The sequence below is a fragment of the Uranotaenia lowii genome, chromosome 3, assembly GCF_029784155.1.
Source record: "Uranotaenia lowii strain MFRU-FL chromosome 3, ASM2978415v1, whole genome shotgun sequence".
In the NCBI taxonomy this organism is placed as follows: Eukaryota; Metazoa; Arthropoda; class Insecta; order Diptera; family Culicidae; genus Uranotaenia; species Uranotaenia lowii.
The window spans coordinates 362,989,370-363,005,680 of NC_073693.1; the positions used below are offsets into that span (position 1 = coordinate 362,989,370).

Below are 16,311 nucleotides of genomic sequence, written 5' to 3' on the forward strand. Positions count from 1 at the left end.
AATATTTTTAATTCAACAAATTCGTTTTGATAAGAATGGAATAAGAATACTTCAATTTTGAAATTTGGTTCACTCCACAATCAAAAAATTGGGTTTGCTGAATTGTAAAATCCTAAAAAGGAGTAATTAAAAAAAATTCCACGCATTTAAATCCACTTTCCAACTTACACTGTACAAAGTTTGAAGACTGTGAAATGCCTGGAAAAAAGAAACTGTCATTCTCGCAAAAAAAAAACTTCCTTTGATACAATGACAGCATGGCATCAGTATTCACAAAAAATAATCTGATTTAGGACCAAAACCAAACGAGTCTAACGCCACGAATACAAATGTCTAGTTTAAAATCGTTTTTAAAACAAGAGCATAACCTTTCAAATGGAAGAACAAATCAAGATCTCTAATCTTCTTGAAAAATCTGAAACAGATAAAAATAAAAATAAAAGAATATTCATGCCGCAGAATCACTGAATGGAGTTTGATTTTGAGAATGTTCATAGATAGAAAACAATAAGAAAATTTCTAATGGAAAAACATTATTTTGAACGTGGCATTGCAGCAGAAATTAGAATACAGACCCTGGTCGATTTTCGCATCATTAAATTTTGGCAACATCCGAGCAAAACCGTTCGTTTCTGGAAACATCCAAAAAACGAATTTTTTGGTCACTTTTTAATTTTTTATTATTTTTTTTTTCAAATCAATAAAAATTAATGTTAAACGTAATATTAGCATGATTTTTTTTTTAATTTAGCCTACTTATATTTTTTGTCCATTTTTACCAATGCAATAGAAACGAACATAAATCCTTTATAAGAAATTTTGCCGAAACGTACGCAAGTCAGGTTTTAGGAACTACTCGATCATACACAACTCTCTTTTTTGTTTTTCCATCTGAAATTGCTTTAAAATAACTGTATGAATTAGGAAATTTCAGTTTTGAGTTAATTCATAAACTTTGCACGTTATCAAGCCAATTTGGATGGGCCACACGATTTCCCACCATTTTTCAAAATCCAAAAAAAATGTTTTTTTAAATATTCAGAATCCGGGGGAATTGATTTATTTGAAAAATAAAAACTTGTCAAATAATACCTTTCAAATGTAGAAAACCTTTCCATTTAATTTTCTTTTATCTTTTATAAGTTATGAAGCAAAGAAAACAGTGGCCATGATACCCCACACTCTCCTACTAAAGTCCATAGCTTTGCAAGCATTATTGACTAGTCTTTGCCTGTATTCAGACGGAATTCAGCGGAAATTTTTTGCAACGAATTAACTTCCTATATCGGGTTGAGCGATTATTTTAATTTAATAACACTCTTCCTTCTATTTGTGTAGTCACTGTGAGGTGTATGTAGATTTAACGATTCTTCGTACCAAAAGAATCGAACATGGAATTTAACACATGATTTGCTACGTAACCAGATATCATTAGTATGATAAGTACATTCGATGTTTCTCAAACAGGTACAACGAGTGATATGAACTAGGGTTTCCACATCAATTAGCTATAAAACCACACGTGAGAGGGTGTTAGCAATAGTTTTCTGTTGAATCAAACTCGGTCGCAATGGATTTTATTCAATTTCTCCTAGCTCTGGCAATAAGCATTCATTTTGGAACGGTAAGATACCTTAAAATGAGGCAATTCTACAACTTTTAATAAAATTTTGTTTGCAATTTTACCCCGTCCTCGATAGAGTAAAGTTATAATTGATCCACACGAAGAATTCGAGAAATGTGACAATGGAATGCCGATGTTTTCGATGGATTTAAGCCAGTTAGAAATAATGCGCCGAGAGGATGATTCAATAATTGCCGATGGCAAGGTTCGAATTACTAAGGCCTTGAACGCTCCCTTGAAGGTATTCGTTGCCTTATAAAAGCCTCAGAATATTTTGTATTTTGTATGGTATTTTTTTGGTTATTTTTTTTTAGATGTATTACTACACCAAAAAACTGGAACGTGGCACATGGAACCGGGGAGTCCTAAGTAGAGTAGTTCCGGATTTCTGCGCAGCCATGAAGCATCCCTGGGAGCCGTGGTACAATCTAACGAAAGATATGCCATCGTGCCCTTTCAAAGCTGGGGTAAGAGAAATTAAACTCAGTGTTTTGAAATCATGTGAACAAAAATCATGTCTGGTAAACAACTTTCAGCAAGAGATCGTATTGGACAAGCTGCTGATCGGAAAAGTGTGGGAAACAATTCCTCCGCACTTCCTCGGCGAATGGCGATTCTACAACGAAATGACCACCCCCAGGGGAGGAATTCCGGAGTCGGAGTGCAAAATGATGGAAGTTACTGTTCAGGAAAGCCCTTGAAGGTTGAAAAAATAAATTATCGAGAAATTTTTCAGTCTCAATATAAATTAGAAATTTAGAAAAATGTTGTTTAAAGTTGATTAAATTTCAATTTGATTTCCAAATAAATGTATGAAAAGTTTGAACATTTTCTTCAAAATTAAGAAATTTGAAGAAACGTTGTCTAATCAATTCTATAGTAAGGTGAAAAAATAATTGATTTTTCATGGAAAGTTTTAGACGATCTATATGAAAGTGATCATTTTCCTATAGTGATCTCCATTGATAATGAAAATATAAACAGTATAAATAGACGTTCTAATTGGGTTACAAAAGCAGCAGATTGGAATACTTTCGAAAGAGTAATTGACGAAAATCTTCCAGCAGGGGGCTCAGCGACAATAGAAGAAATAAGTAGTATTATATTTGATGCAGCCCACCAATCTATTCCTCGAACTTCAGAAATCCCTCCTAAGAAAAGAGTTCCTTGGTGGTCAGAAACAGTTTACTCCGCTATTAAGTGAAGAAGAAAAGCTCTTCGGGCTCTTAGGAATATTGGAAAAGATCATCCTGAATATGCTAGTTTTCTCGAAGAATTTAAAAAAGCTAGATCCGAGTCACGTAAAATAGTGTGGAACGCAAAAAAAGAATCATGGGAAACTTATACTTCAACTTTCAATTCTGACACACCGCCTTGCGAAATGTGGGGGCGTATTCGAGCGCTTCGGGGAAGCAATAAAACATCCAAAATAACGATCATAGAAACCACTGAAGGACTTACTGATGATCCTTTGAAAATAGCCAATACACTTGCTGAATGTTTTGCTGAGAACTCTAGCAGTTCTTCTTACGATTCCGAATTTTTAGTTTATAAAAATATTAAAGAGCAACCAATTTCTTGCGATTTTTCTGAAAATGAATTATATAACAATCCTTTCTCTATGGAAGAATTAATGATAGCTCTTGACAAGGGCAAAGGTAAAAGTTGTGGGCCTGACAACATAAATTACTCCATGTTGCAACATCTTCCTTTTCATGCAAAACACACACTCCTTAAAGAATACAACCGTCTTTGGACAGAAAATATTTTCCCTCAAATATGGAGAGAGTCACTCGTTGTACCTATCCCGAAACCAAATAAGATTCATACTGACCCTAAAAATATACGTCCCATTTCTTTGATTGCCTGTCCTTCCAAAGTAATGGAAAGGATGGTTTCTTCCCGACTTGCATCAGAGTTACACAAAAGAAATTTGATAGATCCACGACAATTAGCTTTTCAGAAGGGTAGATCAATGGACGAACATGTAATAACACTGATAGGTGATATAAAAGAGTCGTTTAGGAGAAGACATATTACCGATGCTGTTTTCCTAGATATTTCGAAGGCCTACGATGTAACTTGGCGTTTTTTGATACTCAAGCAATTAAAAGATTGGAGAATTGGTGGAAATATGTTTCGATTCGTTAAAAATTTCCTTCAAGAGCGTACTTTTAAAGTTATAGTTGGTAATTGCACGTCGGATACCAAATTATTAGAAAATGGTGTTCCTCAAGGGTCGGTTTTAAGCGTTCATCTGTTTTTGATAGCAATCAATTCTGTATTTAGGTACATTCCACGTGATGTTAAGATTCTAGTTTTTGCAGACGATATCGTTTTGTATGTATCCGGAAAAAATGGAAATTTATTGCGGAATAAACTGCAAAAAGCTCTTACAAAAATAGGAAACTGGTCTAATCGCTCAGGTTTTAGGATTTCTCCAGAAAAAACTGTTGTTATGCGTTTCACAAAGAAAAAAACTACTGTCATTCCAAATATCTTAGAATTGAACGGATCCCAACTAAATAATGTAGAAGAAGTTAAATGGCTCGGAGTAGTTTTAGTACCTAATTTGAGCTTTTTACCATTTATAAAACAAACTGTAATGACATGTTATAAAAGATGTAATATACTGAAAGCAATATCAAATATAAAAACTGGAGGTCAATCTAATGTAATTCTTAACATAGGGAAAAGTATTGTTTTTAGTAGACTTTTCTTTGCAATTCCTGTATTAATTTTCTGTAACAAAAGTCTTTTAAAAAAGCTCGAAGTAATCTACAATAAAGTTGTTAGACTAGCTATAGGAGCCTTTTGCTCTAGCCCAATCAAAAGTATTATGGCTGAATCAGGTCTTCCACCTTTTGAATACGCCATGCTGTACAACACTGCAAAATTTTTCATTAGGTTTCAAAATGTTGAAAATGAAAATGTCAGAAGAGTTATGAACTACTCTATTTTTATAACAAAGAAACAAGAATTAGAATTTCAATTAAACTGGGTTTTACCACCTTCGGAAAACTCACAAAAATACTCATTCAAATGGAGTTCAACACCTGCTAGAATCAATTGGGATATGTTAGCTTACCGTGATAAAAATTTACCAAATATTGTCATCCAGAAAAATTTTCAAAAAATTGTAGATCTAAATTTTCAAAATCATTTAAAGTACTTCACTGATGGCTCAAAAACAAGTAACGCTGTTTCTGCAGGACTTTTCCATCCCCAAAATTGCATTTCCCAATCCCTTCCACTTCCTAACTTCATTAGTATTTTCTCCGCAGAGGCTTTCGGTTTAATGACAGTATTAAAAAAAATTGAAAATGCCACCTTACCACACGTCGTATTCACTGATTCCGCTAGCGTTTTGCTAGCTGTTGAATCATGTGACAGTCGACACCCCTGGGTCCAAAATATAACAAAAATTGTCCGAGAAAATATGCATATAGACTTGTTTTGGGTCCCTAGTCATAGGGGCATTTTTGGTAATGAACAGGCTGATCTTGCGGCGAGAAACGGATTGACTCTAGAACCTTCCTTAATTCCTACTCCTCAACAAGACATAATTAATGAAATTAAAAGAAAAGTTGGCATTCTATGGGATAATGAGTGGACAAATACAGCAGACAATAAACTTAGGGAGATAAGATGCACAACACGCCATTGGGAATACAATACCACGTCAAGACGAGAACAAGTTGCGATTCGACGTTTAAAAATAGGACATTCATGGGAAACTCACAGATCCTTGATTGATAAAAGCGACATGAACTGCGAAGTTTGTGGAGTAAGAAGAACCGTTAAACACCTTCTATTGGACTGCCAAAAATACGAAAGTCAAAGGCAAGAATGCGAAATTGGAACAACGATAGGCGATATTTTGGCATACACCCCAGAAGCAGAACAAAAACTAATAAAATTTATAAAATCAAGTGGTCTTATAAAAAAATTATAAAAATCGGAATATTGTGTTAGTTTTAAGGCTTTATGTAATTAATTTTAAGTATTTTATAAGTTAAGACTCGAATGAACACTAAGTGTTTAAAAAGTCTCAAATAAAATTAAAAAAAAAAAAATTCTATAGTACTGAATCACAGCAACCGAAAGATTCCTCTAAATTCATTTTCGATTGATAAATGTGTATAGTTTCCCTTCCTTATTCGAATAAGGTAAGCTACTGGTATGTAGCAAAAACCTCCGTGAAAACCTGTGGAGTTTCGCAAATTGCAGACAGTAGCAAAATCATCGGCAAAAATTGACATAAATTGAAACCAAAGGATAGGTAGTTGAAAATCTACGAGATTTGATGAATAAACTGCTTCCCACATTTATCGATAGTGAAAAATCTTTCTAATAGTTTGAAATTTTTTCAGCAAGAATAAGTCAAGTTGTCGGTTACAGCCTACTCGGTTTAAAGGTCTGTGGTTTTATAATTGCTAAAAGTTTGAAATTTTTTGCAATACTACTAACTAAAAAATTTTAAATGCCATTTAGATAAGGTTTCTAATGCAGAAGAGTGTTAGAATCTTCATTTTTCATTTCAGAATTCCTGGGGAAAGGATCGCCAGGTTTCCCGATTTCCGGGAACGCTAAATTGGCCAGGAAAAGGACACACTAATCTGAATTTTTCTTATACCGCAGTTGAATTGTAGGGAATCTTTCGATTACCGTAAAACGGGGTAACTTTGACCAACAATAAATATCATCAATAGCTCGATCTAAAGTTCGAATTTTTGAAAACTGTTTCTTACGTTCAAAAGCCTATAAAATGAGTTTCAATAGGTTAAATTTGGATTGTATTTGAATTTTTTTTTGTGTTAGTGAAAATGTTATTTCAAAATTCTAAAATATAAATTTTTTCCAAAGACGGCAACCAAATAGTTCTCCTGATGAAATCAAAAGGCATTTAGCAGCAAACGGGTTGTTGAACGTGAAAGAATTACTTTTTCCTTTGTGTATGTATAGTTATAATGCTATTTTTATAGTCATTAAGTGATAAATTTAGCATATTTAAAAATAAGGACATTTTCTAAAAGTAAGACTGTATTGGATAAATGGATAAGAACCTTATCAAATGGTTAACTTTGAAGAAAATGGAAATAGTAGGTGGGCCTAGGGGAACGTTTGAAGGTGAGATTTCATTTGTATTTTATAGCTCAAACTATTTAGCAATGATTATAATTTTTGCCCCAAGACGTATGTACCATGACAGTTCTTCTTTCAATTATAAATGATTTTAAAAGAAAACTTTAAAAAGCAAAGCAAAATTGATAAACTAGCATTTGTAAATATTATGGAGGTTTTTTGTATGCTTTATGATCAAGAAAACTCGTTTAAACTGCCAAAACAGAGACTGATCGTTGTTACCCCAAAGCATCAAATTATAAAAAAGAAACGAAATAGATTTTTAAATCTTTAAAGTAGTCTAATAAATTTCTGCCACCATGTTTTACATTTGTTTTGATTACACCTTCCGGTGGAAAAGGACAGATTTAAATAAGAAGCGCAGATGTTTAAAACTTTTGGTGCTGATTATTTGTTTTGAATTCAACTTCCGGTGGAAAAGGATGGATTAGCTTAGGAAGCGCAGATTTTTTAGGCAAGTTCTGCTGATTATTTGTTTTGATTTCACCTTCCGGTGGAAAAATACTGAATTGGCTAAGAAGTACAGATTTTTATGGCTGCTGCTGTTGACTGTTTGTGTCGATTTGCACATTCGGTGCCAAAGACGGATTGGCATGAGAAGCGCAGATTTTTAAGACAGCATCTGCTGATTGTTTGTAGTGATTTGGCTTTTCGGTGGAAAAGACGGAATAAGCTTAGAAAGAGCAGATTTTTATGGACGCTGCTGCCGATTGTTTAATTTGAATTCACCTTCCGGTGTAAAAGGACGGAATAGCTTAGGAAGTGCAGATTTTCAAGACAGCTGCTGGTTTGTTTTGATTTGGCCTTCTGGTGAAAAAAAAAATGGAATTGACTTAAGAAGTGCAGATTTTTAGGATGCTGCTGTTGACTGTTTGTGTTGATTTGGACATCCGGTGACAAAGACGGATTGGCTTAAGAAGTGCCGATTTTTAAGACAGCTTCTGCTGATTGTTTGTAGTGATTTGGTCTTCCGATGGAAAAGGACGGTATTGGCTTAGGAAGCGCAGATTTTAAAGACTGTTGCTGCTGATTGTTTATTTTGATTTGGCCTTTATGTGAAAAAAGACGGAATTGGCTGAAAAAGCGCAAATTTTTAAGACTGCTGCTGGTGATTGTTTGTACTGATTTGGCTTCTGGCTAGGAAGGCTGTTTACAAGAATATTTTCCGATTGGTTGAAGAATGTGCTGAAAAAACATGAAATTTCAAGATTTGAAGAGCTTTTGCTGAGAATGGAATTTAGAAATGAGATGTAGGATATTTGAAAAAATAAAATTTCCAATAAGTGGAAAACAAAAGTTAATAAAAAAAAAGATTCTTTTGAGAAGTAGGCCAAAAATTTGAGTAAAAGTGAAGATGATTGATTCGATGGAGTTAAGGTAGTTAGAGATTTTACTAAGCGCATCCGGAAATTTCCATTTCGAAAGTGATAAAAAAGGTAAACTTTTCTGACTGGTTAATCTAGCTGACTAATAAACAGACTTAACTTCACTTCTCCAAGGTAAAAAAGCTGCTCACCGGTAAAACAATCAAAATAAGGTGGTCAAATCGTGCGCAAAATGTTTAGACAGCTAGTGGGGAGATATTTTTAAAAATTTCATAATCGACAGCATCGAACGGATAAGCGGGCAAAAGAGGAGAAAAAAAATTAAAAAAAAAATTATGTCTAGTACTTGAGGAGGTTGACGATCTGGAAAAGTTGCCGAATGCAACTGTTTTTTTTATTTTATTTATTTTAAATTCGATTTATTTTCTGAATATCCTTCACCTAAACTCTACTACGATCATACCGCTTAAGTGTCAAAAATTTCAGGGTTGATGTCAGACAATGAGAAAAAATATAGGTTTTTCAGTTATTTTAATCTTTTTAAATACATGAGAATTTTACCCACTTCAGAAAAAAGGTAACTGGCAACAAACTTTGTTTAAAAAAATGAAAAGGTATGAAAATTTTGAGTTTTTGATAAATTTGTAGTGCCATAAAGCATAAAAACATCAATTGCAGTAAAGTTTGAATTTTTCGAACTTAATACCACTTTTATCGAGTCCTAAATGCTGTTATAAGAAAAAAAACTAAGGGTGGTGCATATATTAAGCATAGTAGAAATTTATTTGATTTGAATTAAAATCGTGAAAGTTTAATTAATTTTCCCCACAAAAAATATCTTGTAGTCTTTATGGCACGAAATTGAAGAAAAAATTCATTATATTAAAGGTCACTCAAAATTCCAGAATTCAATCAATTCATGAGTGCGATTAAATAAATTGCCAACAAAATCGTCCACAAGGTGGAATTTAAACTGTGGTTTGGTGTTCCAGATGATTCCGACTTTGTCACATTCGAAAAGACGAGTTTCCGGAAGGTCGGAATGAGCTCGCTAGGTATGAATTTCCCTTCGAAAGGCGACTGATCCAGAAGATGGTTTCGTACACCGGATATGCTAAAAGAAATAATCCTGGTCATTTAGGTTTTTTTTCAGCTATTAAAATTGTAAATTACTTTAAAAACCGTTCTTCAAAGTACCAAGAACCGAAAGGTGCTTGGTTTTTAAATTGATTTTCAGCAACTTCACGGAACTCCTGCAGAACTGATTCATTCACCGAGGGATATAAAACGAAAAGATACAGCAGGTTGTTTGGTTTTTGGGACACCACAATAAAGGATACATCCTCCGTAACCAGTGCTAATCTCCCCTGATCGGAGGGCAAAGTTTCGGGTGCGATCGCTAGGGTGATTTTTCGTCTGCGTCCGGGGCAGTATGCAAATATCGAGTACGCCGGTTGGTCCGAGGTGCACAGATGCTCGAACACCTTGTGGGAAGTTATCCCAGATGATTGCGTCAGGGTTCGAGTGATTCCGAAGGGTTTCCTTCCGGTTGTTGAGACTTGCGAATATGCGGCCACCTGGTAGACTTGCGAGTCAGACAGTGTCGTCACTAGGCACATCATGTTCGCATCGTACTCGTTGCAGAGGCTTAGTGATGGTAGAAAGTTTCTTGAAACTAGCAACCAGAAAAGAATGATTGACACACTCATTTCCATTTCAAGCGACGGTTGGTTCTGAACTGAAGAAGTTTTCGGTCATTGGTTCACCTTAAACGGGTTTTTGTTTTCAAAGTCTCATTATTGAATAGGTCATTATTTTCCCTTCTTGGCACAAGAAGTTTTTCGAAGAAAGGTTGCTGGTTGATTATGAAATATTCTTGAAATTCAGGAGAGTACTAACTATCAAAATTAATAGTTGTGCTAGGCGTATTGCCGAATTGCTGACAATCGTTTTGGAACAAAACTTCTCAGTGACATTAAAAGTATTGAAGTCACTACGAGATGCTCAAGTTCTGATGACAGCGATTTTAATCCATGAAAAAAGAATTACAATCATTTGATAGTAACTTGATGTTGAAAAATGAGAAGAACGTTACAAGTATATTTTTTACTTCATATACAACCAACTTTAAAATTCCAAAATAGTAGAAACAGAAACGAAAAGAGCTCGTTCTGATGGACCTTGTAATGTCATTGTAAACAGCAAAAACGTTTCACGGAACTATTGTACTGTGTTGAGATCGATTCTTGAACAATATTTGAACTTTCAGTTAATTGACTGATAAATCGAGGGCCATTTTCGAGAGCTTAAAGAAATTTTTCCAAAAAAAAAAAATACATATTTCAAGGTTTATATTGCATTCTTCTAATAAACTACCAATCATAAAGGGTTTTGAATGGTGATGGATTGGTTTTTCGAAAGATTCGCTTTGCAGAGTCCAGCCGGGCTTGAACGGAATATGTTTTTATTCTGATTTGTCTTGGTATCTGTCGATTCGATCACATCATTTTTGTGTCATTTTTAATTTCCTAATGGAAATTCAATGGGCCTACTTCTGGTTTGGGATTTTCGTGGATCAAAAAGTTAAAACGGTGAGCGTTTTAAGGCACCCTCTTTATGAATCAAGCCAAATTACTATTGATAAGCGTTTTTTTTCACTTGAATATAATAAATCTGATTTACAATAGTATTTGAAGCAGAAACCAGAAATAAATTTTGTAAGCGTCAGATAACACTTTCATTGAGGTTGTATTGAGTGGTCGCGAGTAAATGTAGTTTTAAATATCGCAGTGAGGGAAAATGATGGGTGATGGTTTTCCCCAAACAATGCAGCTTTCAAAGCCGACGACAGCGCCACAAGCCACCAGTATGCAGCCAGGAAGCTTGATCACCTCACAACCAGAGGGCCATCCATGGTAACCCGCGCTGCTTGGTAACCACCCCGATCGGTAGTGACGCCCGACAAGTTCACGAAGGCGAACGATCGTGTCCGCCATAATAGGAGAGCGCCGGTCAAGGTTCAAGGCCGGTCAAAGGTGGCTTCCTGGTGCTGGCTCACTTCAATTAGTACTACGACATTGTGAAACACATTGTGCTAGACATATCTGCACACACACAAGTTTTCAGTGCACAAGCCAGACACCAAGTAAGCCAAGAGACGCCAAACCGCCATTTTGTTTCCGCCGAAATACGGAACACTAACGCCTGATTTCTGTACAGGCCCTCTAAGTTCTGGCCAAAAGAAACAATTTGGCGGGACAGAAGCAAACCTTTGTCCCTGAGCTCTGATCCCTGAATCAGCCTGGATTTGACCACGATCGCCCCGGATAGCCATTACCATCCGGGCGATTATACGTTGGAGGTTTGGTGTCGATTCCCAATCACGAACCCTTCGGATCGACCAACCTGTTCTCCCAACCGTTTGTTCGCCCTCGTGGCCGAGGTTCCCGGAAGGAAAGTCCCGGTTTCCGGTCGCAATCGGACCAATAGAGGAGTTGGTTAGCCGTAGCGTCACCCTCGTCGAAGTTCCGTCATCTTCAAAACCGACAACCAGGACATGGCCCGTAATTTTGTTGAAGTGACCATTCGTTGTGGCAGTTTATAAATTAAGTTCAAGAAGTGCATATTTTTTAAGCTCAACTTCTTTTCGGAAAATAATCACCTACGCTGGCGAATTGTAGATAATGTGCAACATCTCCATGGTGCTGGCTGGGGTGCGCGCAACCTTAGCGAAGATCATGTATTTACCCACTCCTGGTGGATGCTTTGGCCGCATGCTAACTGATATAGGGGGCTCCGTACTTGTCTGTTCTCCATATCAGGGGCATCCAGGTCTTCGGGACCCAAAACAGCAACATTACGAACGTCCTCCTACGAGGTAATGTAAGGAAATCGGCAAAGATCTGCACGACGAAAAGAGACTAGCGATTGGAAACTTGGAACATGGAACTGCCGATCTCTAAGTTTTGTGGGCAGATTCTTGTGCTCTTCAACGAATTAAAGAGTCGCAAATTCGACATCGTAGCGCTGCAGGCAGTATGCTGGAGGGGTTCCAGGATACGAACGTTCCAGGCAACACACACGAGCTTGGGACAGCTTTAGACACATCACTGGGGAAGATGAGAAATCGCATGATCGAGTGGTGACCGATCGATCCACGAATGTATTGGTTGAGAATCAAGGGCCGATTCTTCAACATCAGCATCATCAACGTGCACAGCCCTAACCTCGGAAGTACCGGTGACGACGAAGTCAAATTCTACGCGCTGCTGGAGCATGAATACGACCGCTGCCCAAAACATGATTTCAAGATCGTCGTCGGGGATTTCAACTCTCAGGTCGGCCAGGAGGTGGAATTCATGGAAATAGACAGCTGACACTTCTCGGATATCATCGACGTCAGATCGTATCGAGGCACCAACATCAAGTAGGACTACTACCGGCAGAGAGCGAGTTAGACGAAGCCCCACTCGAGGACTGTTGGTATACCATCAAGACAGACATCAATAGCTTTGCGGAAAACGTCATCGGACATGTGGAACGAATTCGACGGAACGACTAGTTTGACGAAGAGTGTAACAGGGTGATGGACAAAGAGAACACCACGCGGGCGAAAGTAGTGAGAAGAAGCACCCGTCAAAACGTGGAAAATCACCGACAGCGGAATGGCCAGCACATCCCAATGTTCCAGGGTAGGAGAAGCTCGAGGAGCTGGTGCAGCTGCATTGTTCTCAGGAAACTCAAGCTCAAAGCATCCCGCAAGTTCTTCGTGTAGCAAGCCGAAATGTGCCGGGATAAGGACGGAGACATCCTGACGGACAATCGTGAGGTGATCAAAAGGTGGAAGCAGCACTTCGATGAACACCTGAACGGCTCACATGCAGGATATCAAGACGGTGGGAGAAAGTACATCGCCGGCAAATCCAACGACACGTAGAGGAGCCACATCACCAGGAATTGAACTCGAGTCTTTTGATTTCCTCTTCGACATCTAACCAATAGGCCAAATCGTACTGTATAGGACTGTAAAGGAATTACAAAAACTGTTCCTCATGAAAATTTATTTGAGAAAATTCATACTTGGAGTACTTACTATGCTCCGGGTACTCGTTATTCCTAGTAATATAGTGTTTAAATTTTGTGGCGATCTGTCTGATAGTTTTTGAGATAGCGTCTAATTAAAAAGTTTATTGACTAAAATGTTTGGGCAACATATGCGCTATCTAAATTGCACACTTTAAACTACCGTTTTTCAAAATCGAAGCTTGTTTTGTTGACGTTCTTTACACGCTCGAATTAAATTAACCATTTATGTTTAAAAAATAACCATAATTGACCTGAACCTGAACCTGACCTGAACGATTAAGCACATGAATTTTAGCATACCTAGTTGATTTTCAGCTGTTTCAGAGTGGCTCAATGAGACTTCCCTCGATTTTTCAAAATCCTGTCCAAATATTTTGGTCAATGAATTTATTCATTAGAAGGTATCTCAAAAACTACTTGAAAGTTTACCACAAGTGATTGTGTAAAACTTTCATTCTAATTTTTTTTGTATTATATTCTATTTTTTTCAAATTTTATGAAATACAGTTTTTCTGAAGATGGCCGAAACAAAACAGTAAGCCGAAACGTAAATAAGTTGTTTGGATTTGACTTAATTTTCACCGAAAAATATCAACCAAAATCGATAATAACAATTAGCGGTGATCGAAAATCGTCTACATCAAGATCAAGAACAGAACATCCGTTTAAAGTACGGAAGGATCGTATTCACGAGAATTCTTAAAAACAAAATTTTGCACATGTCAACATTGTATTTCTAAATAGTATAACTGAAAATTTCATCAATCTTCATCCATCCGTTCTAAAGTTATTCGCAAATGAAAGTGTTGCATTTTTTTCGAATACAGTGTTTATAATAAGTGGTGCATTTTATAGGTCGATTGAAAAAATCGTAAATAAAAACTGTCTGTTGTAATGTTTTCAAGATTTAAGGAATAAGATCTTCATACAAGACTTCAACAGATATCATTAAAGATCATTTGGAAAAAAAACCTGTTGATCAAGATAAATGAAAAAGAAGCACAGACCAGAAATTAAATTTATATTTTTTTAGTGTAAGTTTAGTTAATATTTTTAACAGAAGTAGTGTTTATTTTTGTGTTGAAGATCTCTCAAATAAACTTATTTGGTTTTATCAAAATCAGGGTTGATATCTGCTTGAAATAGAACTGAAAGACATGTTGTCACTAAAAGTTCGAAACACCCCAACAAACGCTTTTCGCGGCTCCAAAGTGCGTACCTTACCTCGAAAGGGTAAAGATTTGTTTGCCAGAATTTGGTTTGGGATGCCGTACGCAAATATGCCAATGTTGTGGAAAATTCAACCCGCAGCATCCCATCTACACACATAAGTATTTGATGCTTGTCTCAGACCCGTGAAAATCCTTACTAGAGAGGATGATTTTTAAGGCTTCGCTTTCCAGAATATCCGACCCCTACTCTTGCTGCAGCTGTGATGGGTAGACGATAGTTTTTCGCACCGGCTCTGCAAATACCTAGATGGTGCTCTGCCCATCCTCTGTCCTTAGTTGTGTCGGATGCTGCGTTGCTTTCTGGGATGCATCATCATCATCCGAACGATTCGCAATTCGACAACAAAAGTAGCCCGGATGTCCTCTTTTGGACTGTTCCGTTGTTTGACTTCCCCCGGTTCTCGTCCTTGCGTTTGCCAAATTCCTCAGCTCAACAGATGCAATGCACCATTCCTATGGAAAACCGAAAACAGGAACACCGAGATTATCCAAGCATCCAACCAGGCTCATCCCATTCGGTGTTTTCATGGAAGAAAGAGTTAGAGTAGACGGCCAAAGTGAGTCCATACACTGTGAGTCTCTAAATGAACCCACGCTCGACTAACCATCCGGATTACTTGGGTCCCGAGGCCAAGCCCGATGATGCCTCTTCGCAATAAAGGGGCCAAAGTTCCGGATAAGACCCGACCAAAAGTGGATGGCGGCCAAAGTTTATAAAACGTACAATTTCATTTAACGCATTCTTTACGATCCAGTGCGCTCTTTGAAGATTCGACAAGTGCCTACCGGAAACAGTTTGGCCACATACTGAAGGAAAAAAAAATGGGGGAGGGGCTTTCTGGGGTTGAAAAGTTTTCTTCTAGAGATCCACCCTCCCACACGACGATGAAAACTAGGCGAGTGTGTTTGAGCAAACAATGCCTGTCTGACCGGATGCGAGAGGAACTGGAATAGTTTCCGTGTGCCTCGAATGGAGCCACACGACGCGTTCCGAAATATACGGATGATGGATTTCTTGGGCCAAGAATGGGTGGGCAAGATTTTGTGGGACGTAATCCGTTTAGCGAACCCAAACATAACGATGGTGGTTAACCTGGAAATCGAGCGGTTTTGGAAATCTTTTGAAGGAACATTTGAGCTAGGAAGTGTCCTCCAAATTTAACCTCTTATATATAGAAATATTTTAGAATTTTTAGTTTTCGAATATTTGATGGCATTTTGATGAAGTATCAGATTCTAATAATTCATCAACAACATTAATGAAAATTAAATGAAATTGTACGCGAATTGCAGGGCAAAACTTTCATTTGATTCAAACAATTAAGTGCTTGATTTTGTTTCTTCTGAAGAGTCGCTCCCTTTTTTCCAGAAAACATAAAATCCTTCAAAGGATGGGCACTAGCCTCTCAGTCAATAAATGAAGATATAAAAATATTGTCGAAACAAACGGACGGCTACTGGTTTCATAGTTTCAATTTCATCTAAAGTCGTAAAATTTTCAAGGATCATTTGCCTCTTCGGAAGGAAAGAAAGTTCTCGCTTTTTGGCATCTTCTCAGCGCAGATAATGAGAGATGCTGCTGCCGAAAAACTGATCATATAGTTTTATTGCTTCATCTCTGTTGGATGTTGTGTTTGTTTTTTTTTCTCTTTTCCAGATCTGAACCAGAGGCCATGATAATCATAAATAAATGCGTAAGACATTCTTTTGCAGACTTAGGCGGAAAAAGGATAAATCCTAGGAAATCGTCAACCGGCCGCCGAAAAGTGAATCCCGCAGTAGCTCGGGTGCTGAGGATAATTGGGTCGTATTCTGGATAATAACTGTGAAGGGTGGGAAGAAAGGGGTCTCGGAATATTTTGGGGTGGTCCAGCGATGAAAAATCTTTTAACACAAACAC

General features: G+C 37.2%; 1 protein-coding gene across 1 annotated transcript; it reads left to right on the plus strand.

Annotated features, from left to right (window-relative positions):
• The first annotated feature begins 1,510 nt into the window (after nucleotides 1-1,510).
• On the plus strand, nucleotides 1,511-2,446 carry LOC129758757 (uncharacterized). The gene is made up of 4 exons (XM_055756363.1): nucleotides 1,511-1,624; nucleotides 1,701-1,865; nucleotides 1,939-2,091; nucleotides 2,161-2,446. The coding sequence occupies exons 1-4, from the start codon at nucleotides 1,571-1,573 to the stop codon at nucleotides 2,323-2,325; spliced, it is 537 nt and encodes a 178-aa protein (XP_055612338.1). The 5' UTR covers nucleotides 1,511-1,570; the 3' UTR covers nucleotides 2,326-2,446.
• Nucleotides 2,447-16,311: the final 13,865 nt, after the last annotated feature.

Excerpts from the sequence above, each read along its gene's own strand:
- LOC129758757 (XM_055756363.1), top strand. The coding sequence starts at position 1,571 with ATGGATTTTATTCAATTTCTCCTAGCTCTGGCAATAAGCATTCATTTT. Across the intron at positions 1,625-1,700 it reads TAAGCATTCATTTTGGAACG|AGTAAAGTTATAATTGATCC; the intron begins GTAAGATACCTT and ends CGTCCTCGATAG. Across the intron at positions 1,866-1,938 it reads CCTTGAACGCTCCCTTGAAG|ATGTATTACTACACCAAAAA; the intron begins GTATTCGTTGCC and ends ATTTTTTTTTAG.